At 40.6% G+C, this 23,864-nt stretch overlaps 1 protein-coding gene across 1 annotated transcript in view; it reads right to left on the bottom strand.

Moving 5' to 3' along the window:
• Positions 1-696: 696 nt before the first annotated feature.
• celsr2 (cadherin, EGF LAG seven-pass G-type receptor 2) overlaps positions 697-23,864 on the bottom strand; it is a 43,052-nt gene continuing 19,884 nt past the window's right edge. Inside the window, exons 3-33 of the mRNA XM_059543927.1 lie at positions 23,706-23,864; positions 22,096-22,211; positions 21,874-21,962; positions 16,761-16,918; positions 16,522-16,685; positions 16,318-16,443; positions 16,075-16,241; positions 15,024-15,197; positions 14,743-14,856; positions 14,468-14,642; positions 14,193-14,334; positions 14,000-14,120; positions 13,064-13,247; positions 12,881-12,982; positions 12,636-12,730; positions 12,344-12,553; positions 11,248-11,431; positions 9,199-9,517; positions 8,477-8,644; positions 8,268-8,394; positions 7,732-7,932; positions 7,368-7,655; positions 7,228-7,295; positions 7,031-7,157; positions 6,829-6,939; positions 5,861-5,988; positions 4,312-4,388; positions 4,064-4,225; positions 3,846-3,995; positions 3,081-3,285; positions 697-1,679 (exon numbers count right to left, since the gene is read on the bottom strand). The exon at positions 23,706-23,864 is cut by the window's right edge and continues 64 nt beyond it. Of these exons, the coding sequence (XP_059399910.1) occupies positions 1,673-1,679; positions 3,081-3,285; positions 3,846-3,995; positions 4,064-4,225; positions 4,312-4,388; positions 5,861-5,988; positions 6,829-6,939; positions 7,031-7,157; positions 7,228-7,295; positions 7,368-7,655; positions 7,732-7,932; positions 8,268-8,394; positions 8,477-8,644; positions 9,199-9,517; positions 11,248-11,431; positions 12,344-12,553; positions 12,636-12,730; positions 12,881-12,982; positions 13,064-13,247; positions 14,000-14,120; positions 14,193-14,334; positions 14,468-14,642; positions 14,743-14,856; positions 15,024-15,197; positions 16,075-16,241; positions 16,318-16,443; positions 16,522-16,685; positions 16,761-16,918; positions 21,874-21,962; positions 22,096-22,211; positions 23,706-23,864 (4,618 nt within the window). The 3' untranslated portion in view covers positions 697-1,672. The remainder of the gene's footprint in view (positions 1,680-3,080; positions 3,286-3,845; positions 3,996-4,063; positions 4,226-4,311; positions 4,389-5,860; positions 5,989-6,828; positions 6,940-7,030; positions 7,158-7,227; positions 7,296-7,367; positions 7,656-7,731; positions 7,933-8,267; positions 8,395-8,476; positions 8,645-9,198; positions 9,518-11,247; positions 11,432-12,343; positions 12,554-12,635; positions 12,731-12,880; positions 12,983-13,063; positions 13,248-13,999; positions 14,121-14,192; positions 14,335-14,467; positions 14,643-14,742; positions 14,857-15,023; positions 15,198-16,074; positions 16,242-16,317; positions 16,444-16,521; positions 16,686-16,760; positions 16,919-21,873; positions 21,963-22,095; positions 22,212-23,705) is intronic.

Below are 23,864 nucleotides of genomic sequence, written 5' to 3'. Positions count from 1 at the left end.
TGGAAGGCCGTTTCTGCCACAGAATAAAACATATAGAAACATAACTCTGACTTTCTTTCCTAAAATTCAGTTGTACACTTGCAATTGTGAGTTTACATCTCAAAGTTCGTGAGTCTGTCTCCCAATTCAGACTTTTATATCTCATGTTCATATTTCACAGATGCAAGTTTTTAACTCTTCATCTTACAATCTTGACTGTTTTCTTTCCTCTGAATTGTTTGTTTACCTCTCACAGTTCTGTTTTTTTGTTGTTGTTGTTTTGTATCTGCAACCGAATCATTGTTTTAAATAACTCCAACTTTTTAATGTTACAGTTACATTTTTTTATTTTCCAAATTGCAAGTTTACATCTCACAAATATTTTTTTCCCCAACAAAACTGTGAGTTATATGCGTTCACAATTGAAACTTAAGTTTACATCGCACAAATATTTTTTGTTTCCACCATGGAATAAAAAAAAAACAATTTAATTTAAACTTTTTAACTCATAATTCAGACTATAAGTTTATATTTTGCAATATTTTCATATTTTTGAGTTATAAACTCATAATTGTGAGTTTAAATCTTGCAATTGTTTTCCTCTGAATTCTTTCTCGCATTCATTCTTTCTTTCTTTCTGTTTTGTTTCCGCAACAGTATAAAAAATATAACTGCCATTTTTTAATCTTAAAATTCTGATTACATTTTTTTTTAAACTTTCTAAGAATTCTGAGTTTATATTTCGCAATTATGTTTTTTTTGTTTCTGACATGGAATAAAAATGTAATCAGGAATCTTAAAATTTCAAGTTAACATCTCAGAATTTAAAATGTGTGTTTATATCTCGCAACTCTTTGAGAGAAAAAAAAAGGCTGAATTGTGTGATAAAAAGTTACAATGTTACATTTTTATCCCATGGCTTAAACACTCTTCCATAATAAAGCACAGAGCGAAGAACAGTATATGTATAAAACTGTACAGCATGATTTGTTATCAAAAGTCCAAAAATGACCTGTCTGGAGAGTCTCAGAAGACTGAAGCAGCACATCGTACGATAAAACTGATGTTTGCGTTTCTATGCAGTGAAAGCGTAATAAACCATGCAGATGTGATCCAGATGAAATGCTCGGGTGGGTTAGCGTGTTTTAGATCTGTACAACACAGGTTAAAATTCACATTTACTTCATTGCTAATCTATAAAATGTCAGTCTTTTTAAAAGTTTGTATAAAAATGTCCCCAAAATTTACAAAAAGCGAGTATCAAAAGTGTTGCTCTCCTCCAACGGTACGAAATAAAGGCCCTGCTGGTGGAGAAGGCATCGTGAACACGAGTGAAAGGCTTGAATCAGGAGTCGGTTGCTTCTCATGCTTCGTCCAGTGATTCGTTCCTTCATTTATCGCTCGTTCAGAAGCAGCAGCAGCTCAGTCCAGCAGTAGTTCAGCTTCATGGAGGAAATTCCCTGAAATTTTCACTAATTTACAAAACGTCTTTGTTGGTTTTGATGCGGCAAGAGGACAAGAGAAATAAAAAAGTGCTTTGCTTCAAGTATGTAAACAAAAATGTAAAAAACGTCCAATTCTCATCGCTGTTTGGCACGGAGAATCAGATCAACTGTCGCGTGAAATGTGGGAAAAAATCAAACGGAGAGAAACAGGACGATTGTTCTTCGCCTCTTCATTCCCTTGTCACTCATCAGCATCTGCAAGAAAAACATGCATCTATCGTATATAAACTATATCTGATTCATGGACATGACATTTTTTCATCACAAAATGTAAACTATTATCGCACAGCTCTATATATAAAGTTGGATATAAAGTACAATTGGATATTTAGTTAAATGTAAACTATTATCACACATCTTTATGTATAAAGTTGGATATATAGTATAATTGGATATATAGCTAAATGTTACTATATTATCGCACAGCTCTATATACAGTACAGACCAAAAGTTTGGAAACATTACTATTTTTAATGTTTTTGAAAGAAGTTTCTTCTGCTCATCAAGCCGGCATTTGTTTGATCAAAAATACAGAAAAAACATTAATATTGTGAAATATTATTACAAATTAAAATAATAGTTTTCTATTTGAATATACTTTAAAAAATAATTTATTCCTGTGATGCAAAGCTGAATTTTCAGCATCATTCCTCCAGCCTTCAGTGTCACATGTAACATCAGTCGATCACATGATCATTTAGAAATCATTCTAATATTCTGATTTATTATGAGTGTTGAAACAGTTCTGCTGTCTAATATATTTGATCAATACAAGGTTAAAAAGAACTGCATTTATTCAAAATAAAAACAAAAATTATATTAATATATTTTCTTTACTATCACTTTTTATCAATTTAACACATCCCTGCTGAATAAAAGTATTGATTTTATTTTAAAAAAAGAAAGAAAAGAAAAATTACTGACCAGTAGTGTATATTGTTATTACAAAATATTTATATTTTAAAAACATAGCTTCTTTTTTTTTTGTTTTTTATTCATCAAAGTATCTTAAAAAAGTATCACATGTTCTGAAAAAATATTAAGCAGCAGAACTGTTTCCAACTTTGATAATGAATCATCATATTAGAATGATTTCTAAAGGATCATGTGATAATGATCCTAAAAATTCAGCTTTGCATCACAGAAATAAATGATCATTTAAAGTATAATACATTTAAAAACAATTATTTTAAATTATAATAATATATCACAATATTACATTTTTTTTGTATTTTTGATCAAATAAATGCAGGCTTGATGAGCAGAAGAAACTTCTTTCAAAAACATTAAAAATAGTAATGTTTCCAAACTTTTGGTCTGTACTGTATATAAAGTTGGATATATATTTATCAGCATAAATATAGTGCACTTATGTAAAACAATATACCTGTATACAATGTAGCAAATACTGCTAGAGTTTCATGGTAAAATGGTACTATATTATGACCCAGCTATCATGCTAAACTATAAGGTGTGAAGAAATTAAGAAAATATTGTAAACATTGACATTGTGATTTTGTAATATAAATTTGACAATAATGCCACTGATGAATCAGTCACAGTGAGAGCACGGATCAGTGGACGTGAATCACTCACTCAGATTCAGACGAGTCGTTGTCGAGCATTTTCTTCAGTCTGCTTGTCGACGCCCCGTTCAGACGATCCCGCCTAGCCCCGCCCCCTCGGCCCTCACTGGAGGAGGGGCCCCGTGAGGAGGCGGAGTCTCCAGACAGCTGGTTGTGGATGCGGTTAATAGCGTTCCTCTCTGCGATCGGCGACAGCTGCTTCTTTTTCAGGATTCCTGCACGACACGGTCACGCGTTAAAATTGAACACACTTTAAACTGGGCAGTAGCACATAGCTAATCATAGTTCTAGTTATCATTCTAGTTATTGTTATAATTATCATTATAGTTATAATTATTGTTTTAATTATTACAATAATAGTTACTGTTGTGGTTATAGTATAGTTAATAAAATAGTTATAGTTATTATAATTATTAACAGTATCACTCAGGTATTAGGTTTACTTACAATCATAGTTATCACTGTGGTTTTAAAAATATTTTTATAATGATAATTAGTTATGGTGATAGTTATAGTTATTGTAGCTACAATTACACAGTTATCATTATAGTTTTCGAAATTATAGTTATCGGTATAGAAACAGTTATCATGAACATCTGTATAATTATAGTTATTGTTATAGCTATCAGTACGTTATAATTATCATCGTTACTGGTATAGATATTGCTATAATTATAGTTATGTTATTGTAATTATAGTTATCATTACAGTTATAATTATTGGTATCAGCGTAGTTATAGTTAAGTGATGAATGCTTTTTTTCGCTCGTTCTGACCTTTGTGCAGCTGCGTGGTAGAGTTCGGTAAACTGGGCAGCAGCAGCAGCAGGTTTTCTGTCCCATGATCCTCTGCTCTGTGCTCTGGTTTGGACAGTTTCTCCACCTTCGGACGCTCGTCTGCTGCTCCGGTCTCACCGTCCCACACATCTGATGAACAGACAGACGTCAGACACGCTAACAGAAGCACAGAGTCAGTGAACCGCCTGAGGTCTTACCGGGAGGTTTGATTGGGCCGCTGGTGGCCAGATTCTCCCAGCATTCCTCCTGCGGGAACTCTCCCTCGTCTTCCTCGCTGTCGGATGAGTGTGTGGACGCGTACGAGCCGCTCTGATCGTCCTCCAGCTCCGAGAGATCGCTGTCAGAGTCTGAGTCCTGATCTACACACATACACACACATGGAGGTTACAGTGAGCTCACTGTGAGACATACACGTGTGTGTGTGTGTGTGTGTGTGTGTGTTTACCATCCATCTGCTCTTTGTCTTTGAACAGTGTGTTGTGTTCACTCAGACTCAGGTGACTGCTGTTCAGATTATCTTCTCTAAAACAAAACAATAATTAATGAATGCTTGATTAGTTGTTTGAACCTTATTGTTCTCTTAAAGGGTTAGTTCGCCCAATTTGCAAAATTATGTCGTTATCTGGCTCGGCTCGGTGTTCATCTTCAGTTCTCTCTTCACAGCAGTTCAGTCAGTGTACTGTTTGAGTAAATGAATTACTCCGGGATATTGGTTTGTTTGAACTCAGAGGGAGTGTCAGCCACATTAAACAAGTTAACAGCTTAAGTCATTTGTGGATTAATGCGTATTAGAGACGCGAACCGTTTAAAACGATTCAGTTCGATTTGGTGAACTGGTTCAAAAAGATCCGGTTACATCGAATGATTCGTTCGTGAACCGGATATCACAAACTGCTTTGTTTTGAACTCTCTCACAACAGACACGGAAGAGAAGACAATGCTGAATAAAGTCGTCGTTTTTGATATTTTTGGACCAAAATGTATTTTCGATGCTTCAAAATATTCTAACCGACCCTCAGATGTCACATGGACTACTTTGATGATGTTTTTCTTACCTTTCTGGACATGGACAGCAGACCGTACACACAGCTTCAATGGAGGGACTGAGAGCTCTCGGACTAAATCTAAAATATCTTAAACTGTGTTCTGAAGATAAACGGAGGTCTCACGGGTTTGGAACAACATGAGGGTGAGTTATTAATAACATAATTTTGCAAATTGGGTGAACTAACCCTTTAAAATATCGATAATATTATCTTTTAATATGAATGTACTTGAATGTGTGACTGAAAGTGTTTGAATGAGTGTGTGTGTGTGTGTGTGTATGTTAGTGTGTGTGTGTGTGTGTATGTGTATGTGTTTGAATGAGTGTGTGTGTGTGTGTGTGTGTCAGTCTGTGTGTATGTGTGAGTCTGTGTGTGTGTGTGTATGTAAGTCTGTGTGTGTATGTAAGTCTATGTGTGTGTGTGAGTGAGTGTGTAAGTCTGTGTGTAGGTGTGAGTCTGTGTGTGTGTCTGTGTGTGTGTGTGTGTTTGAGTGAGTGAGTTAGTGTGTTAGTGTGTGTGTATGTGTGTGTGTTAGTGTGTGTGTGTGTGTGTGTTTGAGTGAGTGTGTTAGTGTGTGTGTGTGTGTGTGTGTGTGTTAGTGTGTGTGTGTGTGTTTGAGTGAGTGTGTTAGTGTGTGTGTGTGTGTTTGAGTGAGTGTGTTAGTGTGTGTGTGTGTGTGTGTGTGTTAGTGTGTGTGTGTGTGTTTGAGTGAGTGTGTTAGTGTGTGTGTGTGTATGTGTTTGAGTGAGTGTGTTAGTGTGTGTGTGTGTGTGTTTGTGTTTGAGCGAGTGTGTGTGTGTGTATGTGTTTGAGTGGGTGTGTTAGTGTGTGTGTGTGTGTGTGTGTGTGTTTGTGTTTGAGCGAGTGTGTGTGTGTGTGTGTGTGTGTGTGTGTGTGTGTTTGTGTTTGAGCGAGTGTGTGTGTGTGTGTGTGTGTGTGTGTGTGCACCGGAGGCTGAAGGGCATGTAGTTCTGATGGGTTTTGCTGCTCTGGGTTCCGTTCAGAGACACACTGGACTCAGCGAACGGCAGATGATACAGACGTCCGTCCACTACATTACTGTTACAGATAAACGCCTGACGGACAGATGAAGAGAGACCACAGGGGAATCATTAAAAATAACACTAAATGGAAACATAATGCATATATGTATAAATAAAATAATATGTCATATAATATTAATAATAATGGCAAAATGTGAATAAAAATTATAAAAATATATATGAATTTTTTTGTATTTTGTACAGTAATGCTGCATTGTGCAATTGACAAATAAAATGTTAAAATGGTAATTTTTTATCTTTTTGTCATTGATAGGTAAAACAAAAAATGATTTGAAAAAGAATAAAAAATGCACAAATAGTGTGCAATAATATGAATGTATAAAATTAAAAATTAATCTAAATATGAATATATATGAAATCTAAATACAAATATATATAGCTCTGGAAAAAATTAAGAGATAATTTTTTTTTCTGTAAACTATTGTTTTAAATAAAAAAATTCTCATTTAGAGCATTTTTTGACTATTGGTTTTCCGACATGTTTATATTCACTTTTACACCACACAATACCAATGCTTTAACTTCAGAAGAGTTAAGAAATCAATGTTTGGTGGAATAACGCTGATTTTCAATCACAACTAATGAAAACATTTGTTATTTTGACCAATTGTTATTTTCTGCAGTAAAATAACAAACAACAAAAAAAGCTCTAATTAAGTTGGCTTGAGACTTACACACTCACTCACCATCTGTACAGAATGTAAATGTACATATGGTCTCTTAATTTTTCCATAGCTTTGTATAGTTTTGTATTTTTGGATAGTGTTTACAATTTATAGCTCGAACAAAACGAATGGTGATTTGTTGTTTTGAGTCTGATGGTGTTTATAACAGCGTTGTTCTCAGACTCACAGATGGTTTGGACTTGATCATGTGATCGGGGCGTTTCTTGCTGCAGCAGTAGCGCATGGCGTCTCTAGCTTCTTTATTAAACACCACGCGGCAGAAGAACAGAAACGGCCCCTGAAACACAAACACACACAATCGCATCGAAACTCAAGGGCGTTGCTAAGCGGTTGCTAAGCAGCTTCACGCCTGATGACATCACGGGTACCTGAATGCAGCAGAATCCGGCGAACAGATAGTGGAAGAGAATCATGTCACTGTTGACCGACAGCAGCGCCAGCAGACACGTCACCGTCACCAGCAGCAGCACGGCACACGCTGAGCGCAGACCCGCCCTGCACACACACACACTTTAACAAACACACACACACACACACTTCAAGATTCAGTGTGAACAAGACTCACCCTGGCACATCTCTCTTCTCGAGTGAACACGATGCTCTCGATGCCATGATGTACAGGAACACGCTCATCTGAGAGAGAAACAGAAATGTTCAAAATCTGTACATCCTATGAGGAGTATGCAAACGGACGTAAACACTCACCGACACGACGAACGCGACGGGACCCGCGAAACTCCAGATGAGGGTGTCGTAGAGCGAGAGCCAGCAGAAGTCCGGGTTCCCGTAGCCCTCGGGGTCCAGTCCCACTGCCAGACCCGTGATGAAGGCCGGCACACCCCAGCCAATCAGGTAGTAGAAGCGCATGGGGCCGTAGTTGATGTCGCGCAGCTCGCTCAGCATGCGGTAGACGTGCAGCCCCTCCAGGAAGAGCCAGGAGAAGACACAGAGCCACAGGAAGTGCAGCAGGATGGCCATCACCGTACACAGGAACTGCAGGGAGAAAGACGGGCGTCACGCACCATTCCACATGCTCACGTCACACAGACAGACAGGAAGTGGGTGTTACCGGGTTATCGGCCTGATTGATGCCCAGGATGAAGACGAGGTGTGCGATGAAGAGTGCGGCCGCGCCGTTGTTGATGATGCTTGTCTTGTTGCTGCTCGCGGCCCGCAGGCAGGTGAGGAAGACGATGGTGAGGAAGAGGAAGCCCAGCGTCACACCCACCGAACTCCACGTGATCAGCTTCACCGGCAGGATCTCTCCGTTCTGAAAGACAACACTCATTTATTCGGGTGGCCTCGCTCCAAATCAGGATCAAGATCCATTCAGCCTCAGATTGCTGCGTATCAACCCTTAAAACTGATCAGCTTGAATGACTTTACGCAACAGAATCACAGGGAACGTTTACGCCCATCTGTTGAGAAACTAAGAGCCTCAATCTGACTCAAAGGATACAACAAGTCCAGGCCAGGAAGTACTTAGAATGTAAACAGGGAGTACCTGGTGTGTGTGTGTGTATATAGTATACATATATAGACCAACCCTCTGTTACTAATGTAATTCTGATCAGGTTAGTGTTAGTTTAGGTTGAGTCATGTCACCTCTCGGCGGGAGATGTCCATGAGGACAGCGAAGCTGGTCATGTGGTAACACTGACAGCTGATGTGTGTGCTGTTCCTGAAGACCACCTCACAGCCCTTAGAAGACCAGCCGCCCGGACCGCCAGCACTGCACACACACACAACACAAGCTCACTCACAAACACCGCATCATATGAACACGCTACACACACGTACGAGTGTGTACTCACACTATGGAGTGGTTCCAGAACACACAGATGGGTTTAGAGCGCTCCTCAGTGGTCACCAGACGGAACTGCACCGTGATGGGTTTATCCAGCGTGTGCTGCAGCAGCTCCTCATTATCATGAACCGTTATACTGACCACAGGAGTGTTGATGACCGGACGCTTGGGAACCCTGGACACACACATAGAACGTTAGATCAATCCGTGAGTGAATGTCTCATCTGGTCTGGTCTGGTCTGGTCTATTCTGATCTAGCCAAGTCTGGTCTGGTCTGGTCTTATCTGGCTCAGTCTGGTCTAGTCTAGTCTAGTCTAGTCTCATCTGGTCTGGTCTGGTCAGGTCTGGTCTAGTCTAGTCTAGTCTAGTCTAGTCTAGTCTAGTCTAGTCTCATCTAGTCTGGTCTGGTCTGGTCTGGTCAAGTCTGGTCTAGTCTGATCTGGTCAGGTCTGGTCTGGTCTGGTCTAGCTCAGTCTAGTCTGGTCTAGTCTGATCTGGTTTGGTTTGTTCTGGTCAGGTCTGGTCTAGCTCAGTCTAGTCTGATCTGGTCTGGTCTGGTCTAGCTCAGTCTAGTCTGGTCTAGTCTGATCTGGTTTTGTCTGTTCTGGTCAGGTCTGGTCTAGCTCAGGCTAGTCTGTTCTGGTCTGGTCCGGTCAGATCTGGTTTGGTCTGGTCTGGTCTGGTCAGGTCTGGTCTAGCTCAGTCTAGTCTGTTCTGGTCTGGTCTCACCTGAGGCTCCTCTTGTCGGTGTCGTATCGCTCAGGTAGCAGTGTCGCTAGGCTGTGGAAGATGATGACACTGGCGACGGCGTCCTGCTCGCGCTCGTCTGGATGCCGCCTCTTCCGGCTGGAGGTGTGGTTTCTGCCCGACTCTGCGATTGACTCGCTGTGGTGTCGCTGACCTTTGCCCTCAGGGGCGGGGATGAAAACCGAGTCGGGAAGAGTGACGGCCGTCTCCAGGTCGAGTGGCCGTGGCCCGCGCAGAGACTCATAGCGCGGCAGTTTAGCTCCGGCGAAATTCATCTTCTCCAAACGATCGATGGAGATGACTGGAATGAGACGGCATGAAAACTACTGATTCAAAACAGGGTTGCAAACTAAAATAACATTCAACACAAAATAAATGACCAAAAACATATCAAATAACACTACTTTAGCTAACTTACAGAAACAGTAGTTTTTAGATGAATCAATAAGTGTATAGATGTTAATGTAGAAAGTCCAAATAAAATCTACAAATATTTATCTTATTTCTTTTCTAATACATTTTGCCGGTCTGCAATTTCGAAGGTCTTGCTAGACTTACTTAACTAAATAAATCATTAAATATATAAAAATTACATAATAATTCATATACAGATAGTTATCTAAAAAAAAATCTATTCATTCGATTCACATGACGTCACTGTAGCTTTGCGCTGCCATCTTTGCGACCGACGGTCTGAATATGCCTGCAATATGTTGTGCGGTTGGCTGCAACAACAGCCGAAAGAGGGAACCCCGAATTGTTATTCTATTATATACCTAAAGAAAAAGATAGAAGGAGGAAGTGGTTAGCTGCCATTCGAAGAGATCACTGGACAACCACATCTCACTCCATACTATGCAATGAACACTTCGTGTCAGGTAAATTAAGCCTTCAGCCCATGTGATGCGTTTGTGTTGTATTATTTGCTATTTGTATTTAGGTGATTATAAGCCGAAGCCGGTTTCATATGTTTTGTGTGCAAAGGCAAGCGTGAATTTAAAATAATGGAAACCAGCCAGGACGGCCAGGACAGGGCGTTAAAACAGGACATGTCCTGGGAAAACAGGACATTTGGTCACCCTAGATTAATGACAGCTAGCCGTGTGCCGGCCCGTGGCTACCAGCTGTTAGCCACTTAGCTAGCTAACAACTCGCTACCTAGTCAGAGCAAACTACCACCAAAATCATACATTTGAATTTTTTTTTATAATACCTACATTTCCCATGATTAAATATAAATCCTTGGTGGCCAGGTGCCGCACTTTCACGTTTTTCACCCATCCAGCCACAGCATATTGATACGCATCTGTACTCTTGAAAGCCTTCAAGCGATCCCCACTGTATGGGGAGGGGTTATGTACAAGATGTATATATATATATCATGGAAGGCCAATTTGGGCAGTCTGGGGCAGATAATAATGGACAAAAGAAAACTGGGGGTAACAAATAAGGATCGGAGCCTAAAATAGAAATTTTCTCCAGGTATCTCTGTCTCTCTCTCTCATTCAAATGGGCAGTTTGGGCGGCCATACCGGGCGAGTCGGTCGCAAATATGGCGGCGTTCTATTTGTAGTGACGTAGGTGGCATCTTTGAATAATTTATTTCTTCAGCAGATTTTGCCAATCTGAAACTCAAAGGTCCTGCTGGATTTACTTAAGTAAATTATTAAATTATTATTATTAAAATTAAATTATTTATTTATATGTATATATAATTTATTTACATTTTTAAATAAAAGTCCATGAAATAAAAAATAAACTGAAATGTCAAGGTACTTGTGCATATGACTTTTTTGAAATATCACAAATAAAATGTCACTACTACCTTTGACAGATATCAGTCAATGTTGTTATTTTATAAATCAAGAATCAATATCACTGACTAAAAGAGGGAGTGGGTGTGGCCTGAAAATCTTTAGCCAATCAGAAATACTCTTGGCACATCAATCATTTTGTACGTCCAGATTTGCAGAGGGCGGGGTTTTGGATGGAGGGTGTGTGTATGTAAATCAGTGAAGGAATGAAACAGACCGATGTTGGGCGTGACGATGGTGAAGGGGCTCAGGTAGGTCTTCCTCATGTTTTGCGCGAGCGTGTTCGTATACTCCTCAAACTGTCGCAGCAGTGTTGCCGAGCCGCCCTCCATCTGCTGGATAAGCTCCCAGTGTCCACGTGTGTCCGTCGACAATATAGTGCTGCCCACGTGCATCAGGTGCTGCCACAGCCACCAATCACAAAGTCAGAATATCGTAACTCGTTTCAGTTACTTTTAAAAATGCATCTAGTATTCCTAATAAAAATAACTAATTATTGTTTCCTGTAAATCTGGTGAAAAGGTTCAAATAAAATCCTCAAATATTCCCATTTCTCTTGTTTTTTAAGTGGATTTATTTAACTAATGATAAAAAAATATTAATAAAAAGGTTAAATTTATAATTTAAATCACAATAAGATGTTATAATTATTAATTATATTTTTCACTCAGTGAAAGAGTCACATTAGTCAGATGTCTCAAAGAGAAAATTGTTTACAATGCTAAAAATGTAGTTCGCATCATTACTTTAAGTTCATAACTAACTTAAAAATTGCTTTTTTTTTTAAATCAGACTAGTATTCCTAATAAAAGTATTGGGTTTGTGCTGAAGTATACAAATTTATAAATAACGCATTTTAATAATGCATTTAATAATATTGAAAAAATGGCGCAACATGCGTTAATTGTAGTGTATCAGCGCTAAAACTCTACATGCATACTTTATTACACAGGACTTCCTAATGCTACATCGGAGAGAAAATTGTTTGCTAAGCTAAAAATGTAGTTCGTCGCATCACTAATTTTAGTTCGCAAATACTTAAGAAACATTACTTTTAGAATGCTAGTATTCTTAATAAAAATAAGTAGTTACACATTATTCTGTGCTAAATAATGAGATAACTGAAGTATGCATGGTTTCCTTACTCAAGAAAAATTGCGCAACATGCAGTAATTGTAGCACGTTAGTGTTAAAACATACATGCTTATTTAAATGGCAAGCTAACTGAAATATGCATGGTTTCTTTGTTCAAAAACAAACTGCGCAACATTTGTCAATTGTAGCATGTTAGCGCTGCAGCGTCGCGCACATACCTCGTTGAACAGGACGTCCTGCGTGGCGCTGAGGTTGAAGCCCTGCTGGCGGCTCTCGTGCTGCAGTATGGCACGCATCAGATGATACGCCATCTTCACATCGCTGCCATAGAACTGACTCACGCTCTTCGTAGCGTTACAGAGCAGTGCAGCCGTCTGCTGGACGTTACTGGAGTCCATCAGAGACGCGTTACGAGCCAAACGCTCCGACTGCAGGCATCAAGACACAGGTGAGGACGCGCGGATCACGCTGTATCGCTCGAGGTGTGTGTGTGAGGCGTGAGATTCTCACCAGTGTCTTGAGATTACTGAAGCTCACAGACGAGCAGTTGAAGAGGTTCGGTGACAGCCAGCCCTTGTGTTCGTCACAGTGACGGATCGCAGTTCCTGCGCATAAGTCACCTTTATTTATATAGTGCTTTACTCAAAAAAGATTGTCAAAGCTACTGAACAATATTCATTAGGAAAACAGTGTGTCAATAATGCAAAATGACAGTTAAAGGCAGACATTGTGAGTGAGAAATGTTTGATTCGTACCGGTGGATCCTTTCGGACACGAGACGGCCGCTGGGAGACCGAACTTGGTCCTCGGCCACCAGATTCCTGCTTCGATGGCCTGCGGACAGCTGTTGTAGATGACTGAACACACACACACACATTACTGAGGGATTGTGGGACACGTATGACAGTCTAAAGAGAGCGTGTGTTTGAGAGTCTGACCTTCACAGCCGCTGGACGAGACCTCAGCGAAGGGGTTATCACAGCGGTCACACTGTCGCCCGATGACACCCGGTTTACACGGACACTGACCGCTGTCCTGGTCACACGCTCGCGAGAACGAGCCCACGGCGTAGCAGTCACACAGCAGACACACCGCGCTTGAGGGAGGACGGAAGTGATTGTCCTGACCACAGATTCACACGCATTACAACAGAGGCTCAGACACAGTCAACTGGACCTGTGTGACTCTAACTAGCAGTCAAGTGTTACAATAAAATAATATAATACAAATAATGAATTCTAAAATATTGTAAACAATATAAAAATAAAATACATTTGATAATACAATATTAAAATAAAATTGATTAAACAATATAAACATGTTAACAATATATTTTTAACAACTTAAACCACATAAAAAAAAACTAATAGAATAATATAAATACATTTTTTTTAAAAGTTTTATTACAATTTAGTGAAGTTAAAAATGTATTAAAACGATATAAAGTTAATGAATTATATAATTTAGTTTAATAACAATTTAACAAATATTAATATCAAAAGATTAAAATAATCTGAAAAATTGTTTATTAAAGAATATAAAATTAAAAAAGTATGATAAAATTTTTGAATAAGAATATAATATAAATGTTACAATTTATTAAACAACAATACATTATTATAATTTTATATTGTTTAATAAATTGTATATTGTATTTTTGATAAATTATTTACTTTTATATTGTTTGATACACTGTATAATATAATATTTATTAAGCAACAAAATCTAAATAAATAATATTTTATTACATAATATAAAATCAAAATAATACAAAATTATACAATTTAACAAAAACATGATTAAATACTGTTTTGATAAATATTTTCAAAACTAAAAGCAGTAGCTATAGACACAGTAATGGAGTCTGATCGTACCTTGCAGCGACATGCGCCGCTCGTCTTGTTACAGTCAGCGTCGAATCCTTTAGCCGTGTCACAGTTACACGGACCACATGACTTATCACCCCACCATCCGCGGGGACACGGCAGATCCGTTCTGAGCACACACACACTCATGTTAACACACACGTCATCACAGCGCAGTGAATGAGTCAGGAAACACTCGTACTTCTTCTCGCAGTATTGGCCAAAGTAGCTGCTGGGACAGTTACACGTGTATCCGTGGGCGGAGCTTGACTTCCTGCTGCATGCTGATTGGTGCTCGCAGGGATTCAGAGAGCAGGCGTCACTGCAGTTGTTGCCGTAGTAACCTGTCATCATGTGTAAACAATACAAAAACTCAATTCAATCAAATAAATAATACAACTAACCAAAATTTACATCACAACGGATCATACAAAACAAAAACTGATCACAGATGTGGATCACTATAATGAGACGGACCGCTGTGGCATCTGCAGGAATGTGTGTCCCAGTCGTCGCTGCAGTCGCTGTGAGCCGGACACGGGTTCGATCCGCAGGGGTTCGGCAGACTGCAGCCTGACTCCACGTTCACCACATCAGCCTGGTGCATGCTGGGAAATATGGGAGCCGAGGCGGAGTCACCCAGACGCAAACCCTGTAGACAACCACATGTGATGATTATATATCTGTGAGTGTGTGTGTGTGTGTGTGATTGTTTGTGTGTGTGTGTGTGTGTGTGTGTGTGTGATGATCACCTGAACGCATCCTCTGAATCCACTGATGACTTTATTCCTGCTGTCTGTGATTCCGCCGACACTCACAGTCTTCAGTTTAACACCCTTCAGCTTAGAGTCCAGATCCATAGACGACTACACACACACACACACACACACACACACATACCCATTATGTCTACAATATATTCATTAATAAATTACAATTATAAAAGTCTTTATAAAACATTTGAATTGTATTAGACTATAATGTAATATAGATTTGAATATTTCAAGGTGAGGTCAAGTGTATGGTGTCTGACCGTGTACAGGTCGTGGTCGAGGCTCAGCGCTGCCGTTATGACACCCGTCCCGGGGCCTCGCAGCTCCAGCAACACATGATGCCATTGGCCGTCGCTCACTGTGACATCATCAACACGAGACACGGTGGAGTCCTCCCCGCGGTGAACTGATGTCAACATGTAACCCTCTCTCAGCTGACACACACACACGCACAGTCAGTGATGTTCATTCATCATTCACAGACCAGATAGAGTCTGATTCTTGCTTCTTGCGTCAGATCAAGGCTGCATCTCATTTCTAGTTTTACTTGATCTTAGTGCTGCGTTCGACACCATAGATCATGACATACTCATAGATCGATTACAAAACTATACAGGTAGTCAAGGGCAGGCTCTAAGATGGTTTAGATTCTATCTGTCCAATCTCTACAACTATGTTTATTTTAATGGGCAGTCATCTCTATTATCACCAGTAGAATATGGAGTGCCACAAGGATCTGTCCTAGGTCCTCTGTTATTTTTAATATACATGTTGCCCCTTGGTAACTATAACCACCACTGATAAGCTACTATTAAATATATTGTAGAAACATATGTTGTACAGCTGCTTTGAAACATTTTGTATCATGGAAAGTGCTATAAATATAAACTGGAATTGGAATTGAATCGATTACAGCACTACACAAACATCTGTCCAATCAAATGTGCTCTAGAAGCATTCATATATATTATAATATGTAAGATTACAGTATATTCATATAAAATATTGAATGAAGCAAGTATAAATTTTTTATCAATATCCCACTCCAACTTTCAACAGGAAATATAAATACATAGAAAAAAAAGCTTTTTCAAATCTAATAACAACAAAAACTCCAGTTTAGTGTGTGTAAGGTGTCGTATCACACACAGCCAGCAGGAGGCACTGTAGACACATCTGTGCACCTGCTGCTGAAGCTGCTCAGCCGTGTGTATTTTATATCTGTGTGGGAGCTCAAGCTGGTGAAACCTCTGTTTAACAACGCCCTCATTTGTAAAACAGTATGAATCTGAAGTATGTGTTTAATGGCACCTGTATGGTGAGGTTGTATTGTTGTGCTGAACTGATGTGTATCAGTGTCGCTGTTGGCTGCCGCGTGCGGAACATGAACTCCAGGTGCCACGGAACCGTTACTAGGACAGCCAGATCCCGCCACGACAACAGCCCGTTACCATGGAAACGTAGTGGGTTGGGCATCACTGCAGACAGAAGAACAGACAGGTGTTGTTACTGACCGATCCGCTGCTAACAGACGCTCACGTGATGCTCGCTCACCTTTCTCACAGTTCCGTCCTCCGAATCCCAGCGGACAGTCGCATCGGAACGAACCCCACAGATTCACGCAGCTGCCGCCGTTCAGACACGGGTTAGTGCTGCAGAAATGACGCTTCGCCGAGCATCCTGGGAAAAAAACATAATGCTCTCATGAAGGGAAAACACTGTTGCAGGAAGCACAATAAATCACTGATAGCTCCTCACCGGCTAGCGTTCCGTTGTTAGCGATGAATCCGGCCATGTCGATGTGCCGCTGGTCGATGCGCAGGTCCTTCATGCAGCCGATGAACTGCCGGTTCCGGACGGGAAACTCCTCGGGAAGTTTGGGAACGCCGCCCAGCAGCAGCGGCCCCGTCAGATCCAGAGACCTGCCACAAAACAATGTAACGTTACACAGTCACGCTATTACTGGCGATTAGCGCTCACCAGACTCGCGCTCTTACTTCTTGGATCCTGATTGGCTGCCCTGGGCGGAGCATGAATAGTTTCCAATCACGTGACCGAAGCGCAGCGCCACCGAGCTGTCGCAACCATCCAGCGTCACCACCACAACCTTCTGATCGGATGGACCCTGAGGGAGACCCGCACGGTTCAGGACGGGCTGAGAGAGGGAGAGAGAGAGACAGAGAGAGAGAGAGAGAGAGAGAGAGAGAGAGGCAGAGATAGAGACAGAGAGAGACACAGAGAGAGAGAGATGGAAGGATCAGAGAACAGCTGCATCAAACACAACCATAAAAATACAACACAGATAGACAGTGACAAGCTGCATCTTCATCTGTACAGTATTTTTATCTGTCTGGTGTCTTATAGTTAATATATATAGTATTTTAGGTAATAATATATTGTATTGTGTTATATAATATTTGTATAGGTCAAATATTTGATAAAAGATGAATTATAATGTATAGATATTAAAATAAACTAGATAGTAAAGTTTGTAGTCAAACTTTAAGTTGGCTTGAAAAAGCCTAGCCAGAAAGATTGAAGCTAGCAAGTGACTAGCATGTCATTAGCAAGTTACTAGCATGTCTCTAGCATGTTGTTAGCATGATTAGCAAGTGACTAGGATGTTGTTAGCATGACTAACATGTCTCTAGCATGTTGCTAGCATGACTAGCAAGTGATTAGCATGCTGCAAGCATGACTAACAAGTGACTAGCGTGTTATTAGCAAGATTAGCAAGTGACTAGCATGTTGTTAGCATGACTAGCAAGTGAGTAGCATGTTGCTAGCATGACTAGCAAGTCTGTAGCATGTTGTTAGTATGACTAGCATGTTGCTAACATGATTAGCAAATGACTAGCATGTTGCAAGTATGACTAGCATGTCTCTAGCATGTTGTTAACATGACTAGCAAGTGGCTAGCATGTTGCTAGCATGATTAGCAAAGTTACTAGCATGTTGTTAACATGTTAACATAATTAATGCTTGCTTGCTAGCATGACTAGTCTGTCTGTAGCATGTTGCTAGCATGACTAGCATGCTGCAAGCATGATTAGCAAAGTTACAAGCACGATTAGCAAAGTTACTAACATGTAAACTGTTAGCATGATTAGCAGGTGACTAGCATGTTGTTAGCATGTTGTAAACATGATTAACAAGTGATTAGCATGTTGCTAGCTTGACTAGCAAGTGACTAGCATGTTGCTAGCATGAGTAGCATGTCTGTAGCATGTTGTTATCATGACTATCAAATGACTAGCATGTTGTAAGCATGATTAGCAAAATTATTAACATGTTAACATGATTAACAAGTGACTAGCATTTTGCTAGCATGTTGTAAGCATGATTAACAAAGTTGCAAGCATGATTAGCAAGAGAGTAGCATGTTGCTAGCATGTAAGCACGATTAGCAAGTGACTAGCATGTTGCTAGCATTATTAGCATGTCTGTAGCATGTTGCTAGCATGACTAGCAAGTGAATTGCATGTTGCTAGCATGTTGTTAGCATGATTAACAAGTGACTAGCATATTGCTAGTATGACTAGCATGTCTCTAGCATTATGCTAACATGACTAGCAAGTGTGATGGTAGTTTAAAACCAGCTAAAACCAGTTGATTCAGTAAAACACCAACTAAAACCAGCTAAGACCAGCGTGACAGTAGCCAAAACCACTTTAAAACCACCAGCTTTGGAGACCAGCCAAAGCAACTGATCATCTTAGGCTGGTTTTAGCTGTATTTTCAGTAGGGAGTTTTAAGCTTTGCTATGGCATGGACAGCTAAAATACATTATAAGTCTTATTGTCTAAAATTTCCACCCCCTCAATGAAAGTCTATGGCATTTTAGGTGGATTTGATAGTCTGGTATACGAAAACCATAAGCCAGATCATCTAGAAAAGATATAGCAACCCGAGTCAGACCAGTCTGAAGGTCTGACCCGAGTTTGGTGGTTTTAGCTTGAAAGCTCTAGGAGGATATACATTTTAAAATTAAGTATCAGAAGAAGAAGAAGAAGAAGTAGTTTAAATAGGATTTCAGTAAGTTGGCTTTTTCAAGTTGGCTTTTTAAAGCCAACTTAATAATTTTTACAAAAAATATCAAGGTAAAGACAGACAGATGTGTGAAGAGCTTCATCTTTATCTGTGGTGTATTTCTATCTGTTCGTCTGATTCCACTTGAACGAACACCAACAGACACAACGAGCCTCGCTTAATGAATGATCTCATCACACAGAGGTCACGACCCCTCTCAGGCTGACCCGGCCGCTGCAGGTCACTCATGTGGGAGCATGGGCGCCGTATAGGGGGGAAAAGTTAGGACAATTCCCAATTCCCAACAAATAGGTAAAAACTAATTAAAGTGTTTTATTATGTTAAACACTATATAAACCATCATCGAGTCTATTTCAAATAATAATAAAATGAATGATGTCCTTGATTTTACTTATTTTGGCAATAAAAGTTAAATATCACCATTGACCAAAAAATAAAACATCCATATTGACCGACTACCCCCCTGTATCTGCATGAAATGGTTTGGTCCTGCTTTAGCGCACTCATCAGTGACGGTGTTTAGTTAGTTGCAGTCAATCAATGCACGGCGCGCTAATAAATAATAAAACGCAAACTAGCAATCTAAAACAATGGCCTCAGCACCTGAAGGGGCAGGGATGAGGTGACCAGACGACCCGTTTTTCCCGGGAGTCACAATTAGTGGTTGATTAACTTAAAATTAATGAAGGCCGGATAGGCGGAATCACGCTGATAGAAGTTCTCTCTCTCTCGCGCGCGCTCCATTTCCTCAGTTCTTATCAGGCGGGAAGGAAGTCGACCGGAAGTTGAAGTCGGCCGCGTGCCGCCATCTTGTAGCAGAACTTCACTTGGCGTTAGCATCCCATTGACTCCCATTCATTTTGGCATCCCTTTGAAAGCGAATAACTTTACATCTGAGGCGTTTAAAGACTCCATTTGTCCATTATTTATTTCTAAAGATACACGACAATGTATAAAGGGCTCCATTACCTTCTTAAATGTTACATTATGGCCCCGTAGAAACAGTTTTTGTAAAAATAGGCTAACGATTGCGTCATAACCACTCGACTCTCTGTCGCACAGTAGAGAAATTACCGTACAGACAGGAGGAGAAGCTCGCAGACAATTAACTTAATATGGCGTACTGGCGTTACATTTTAAAATACTATACAAAATAATTAATCAGAATACTTACTTCTGCTCACTCACGCCAAAGAACTCCCCGCTCAAGCTCGCCGTCTCTGCAAGATTAACGATGGCAGTTTGCACGCACAGCTACAAGAAGATTTACATCTTCTACATTACAGACAGGTTGCTGACGTCATCAAGCTTAGTTTGAGTCTGCGCGTCAGAAACGGAAGTGCTAAAAAACGCTAAAAATGGGCTTCACTTGTCTCAATTGAGTTCCAATGGGGTCGCTGTGTCCATTTCTTTTACTGTCTATGGTTCTTATATACAGCGCACCATCAGTTCTCATCGCTCAAATACACACACAGCAGTCCAGATGTTTATTGTGTAGAGTATCTCACGTAAATACAGTCGGTTATGGATTAAGTGAACGTGAACAGGTGTGTGAAAACTGAACGTGAGTCAGTATTTGATGCATGCCTTCCGACTGGAAAGGGCAGCATTCCAAATTAAATATCCATGTCATTAATTTTAACCAACAAAAGGCGTTAAATAAATGTATACAAGTAAAACCTACAGTATCTGAAAAATGAGTTTAATTTGTATCTCTATTGTATTTGTCTTATTGTGCTTCTTTAATACACACACACACACACGCACACATATGTATATATATAAGTTGCTCCTTTTTCACTTCTGTTAAATGGATAGTTCACCCAAAAATTAAAGGAGCATTGCGTAGGTTCTGAAATTTCTAACCGTTACTGACACCAGTGGCCGTTAGAGGAACTGCAGCCAGTCTCATGCTTGTTCTCAGTGCGCACGCTCTTTTTTTTTTTTTTACTTACGAGGAGTGTCCGTGGGTGTCTGAGTTGTGCTGGAGGATGGTCGCTTCTTTCCATCCGCAGAGTCCATTTGAAAACACTATTGCCGCTGCTTACTATAATGGCTGGCGTGCCGTACGGTTGTAAGCCCAAGAAGACGATAACATGCATGACGTCACATTTTGTGAATTTTCGCGCCAATTCGGGCCCGACTCCTCCACACACAATTGAGCCTACAGGCTGATAGAGGCAACCGTGGTGGACAGTCGAGGTGTCATTCTTTTTTTTACATCATGGTTGGCTCGTACATGTACAAATGAAAACTCTATCTTAAAGATTTTTTTAAGTAAAAACCTCCACATAGCTCCTTTAAAATTGTCATAATTTATTCAAAAATTTCCAAATGTATTCCTTGATTAGAATTTCTCATAAGCTTAATTGATTTGGTCTAAAGAGAAAAGAATTAATGATTATTTTAATTTGAAAACTACATATAAATTAGCTACCACTGTGTTGATGACTTAGCATCATTCCAGGGAGGCATATGCCTTTCACCAGGTTACAACTTGATGAACCACTGAAACGATTTTGGAAACATTATTTTAAGGTAAGAAAAAATGTTACAACGTGTTGCTTTAAGGACATTTTTATGGTGGATTTTAATCTTGCATCAAATAGTGAAATGCATACTGTGTGCAGACTTGCATTTACAAATCACCAGCAGTAAATATTGTGCTAGTGCTAGTATTGAACTACAAGCAGCAAGACAGTTGCAAGCCTTTGATTAGAGTTATGTGAAGCTTTTGATGGGACAGTTAGATCCTAGAGATGTGGTGACAACAGCTGCGCAGAGGGGGCCCTTAGACTTTTTTGTCATGGGGCCCAAAATTCCTGGCAGCGCCCCTGTGTGGGAGCTCAAAGCTGTGGGTTTGAACGAGCCAATCAGAGCAGCACAGGGGCGGGCCTGAGAGTCTTGGTCATAAAGTAATAAGCCACACCCACTCCCACCCCCCACACACACAAATATGTCCTACATTTCCCTCACGTAACCCTTCTCATCAGACATGAGACCCATGAAAGACACTTCCTGTGCGGCGGTGATGACACATCCTGTGGTCACATTACTCACCTTGTTGTAGTAGTGCACGTGTGCAGTGTGCCATCGCCCGTCACTCACTCCGCCCGCGAGGAAGGGCGACACCGTCGTCTGTGTCTCTCCTGCAGGTCAAAGTTCACATCGGTGAATTATACACACATTCTTCTGGGTCAGGTGACGTCAGGGTCAATGAAGAATGTTTGTTATGTCAGCCTTGTGACGCGTGAGTCAGCTGATAATTCACTTCAGGTTTACCTGCGGAGAACGTGAGCTGGATCTGTTCATTAACGATCTCCAGAGCGATGAAGTCGTGTTTCTGATTGAAGCGTCCGTTATACAGCAGAAGACCGTCAGGTTCTCGAGTCGCAAACCTGCCGGAGAAAACCCAGGTTTACAGAGGATTACCAGACCAGGAGCGAGTGTGTGTGTGTGTGTGTGTGTGTGTGTGGACATCTTTAAGTCCATCGTTCACATCAGCAGTGCAAACGTGTGTGTGTGGATTAAACTCAGTGTTTCTGCTGTAGAAACATCAGTAGATTAAACTGCGCTAGTAACAAACCGCATCTATCTGCTGTAGTGATGCGCGGCGACGGCAGCAGATTTTCACAGGTATCCGTCTCATATTTATAAAGTTAAAGTAGGTCAGCGAGCAGCAGCAGGAGAGACACGACAGACAAAACAGACCCCATCAAACTAACGTTCACAGACACCGCGCTGTTATTATTACACTGCAGTCGAACACAGGAGAAACTCTGCTCCCGTCTGGATGAAAGCATCTGATAAACCAATACAATGTAAATGTAGCAAGAGAAACAATTATTTTTAATGCTTATTAATGTTTTGTGGGTTGTAAATTCAGGTTTTTTTATATTTATAAATATTATTATTAATTACTGTCAGTATTTTTTTTAATAATGCAATAATGCATGACACCGAAAATCGGTGAAATCTTAAAAGCAGCGCGTGTGTGTGATGTGCTGGTGTGTTCGTGGATGTTTCTGTGGTTTTGCCGTGGGGTTTAGTGCTGTTGACCTGGTTACTGAGGAGAATAATCACATCTCCAGAGACACACACACACACACACCCTTGATTTCTCCTTCAGCATCACCCCAACATCCTCCTTTATCTCCGGCACAGTTAATGGGGTCGTTTCATACATTTCATATCTTCCCCGAGCTCCTCTCAACGCGTTCCTGAAGGTTTCACGCACCAAAAACAGCCATAATTGAGTCTCTCATGATCACTTTACACCCTCCTTCTGATCTGTACAATAAAATATGTTCTGTTTTTGAGACATCTACATGTAAATCATGTTCAAGTTTTTTAGTTCTCCTTCCTACTCAAGCTCGGTGTAGATGTGAACGATTAGGTGTTAATGTTTCAATGGACACCAAGTCCTTTTTGGAGGTTTTCGGAGAGTTTTAAGTCCTGCAAACTCACAGTATGACCCTTTGAACCTTCGGAAAACATCCCTGGAAACACAAGAATCAGCGCCGAGCAACCCGCGCAAAACAGCTCTCATCAGTCCTGAACACACAGTCTATACACACGCTAAACAGATCACTGACAGAGCATTCATCAGCAAACGAGCGTGAGAGAAAGAGAGAAAGAAAAGAGCAAAGCGGAGACAGAGGAGCATCCGGACAGAGCATCTGTTTTCCCATTCGACACGGACAGATCAACACTGACGTTTGGGAATAAAAATATTAGCTTTGGATAATGTTATATAACGCTTCGAGACGAGCAGATAAAAGCTTCCGAGACACTGAGCAAACATCCAGAAGAAGGAGCTTCATTAAGCGATATTGACTCGCTGACTAACGAACAAACACGGCTGACGGCTTCATCTGGTGACAGATACTCACGACAGCGAGAGCGTGAAGTGGAAGCGCTGGCGGAGACCCTTGAAGGTGATGAAGGTCTGCGGAGGGAAGTTCCTGGAGCTCATGTGGCAGAAGGGCTTCTCGAAGCCTCCGGGGGGACACTCGCACCTGAAGCCCCCCACCAGAAGATTGAGACACGTC

Source organism: Carassius carassius, chromosome 48, assembly GCF_963082965.1.
Source record: "Carassius carassius chromosome 48, fCarCar2.1, whole genome shotgun sequence".
Taxonomy (NCBI): Eukaryota; Metazoa; Chordata; class Actinopteri; order Cypriniformes; family Cyprinidae; genus Carassius; species Carassius carassius.
This window is presented reverse-complemented; position numbering and strand designations above follow the sequence as displayed.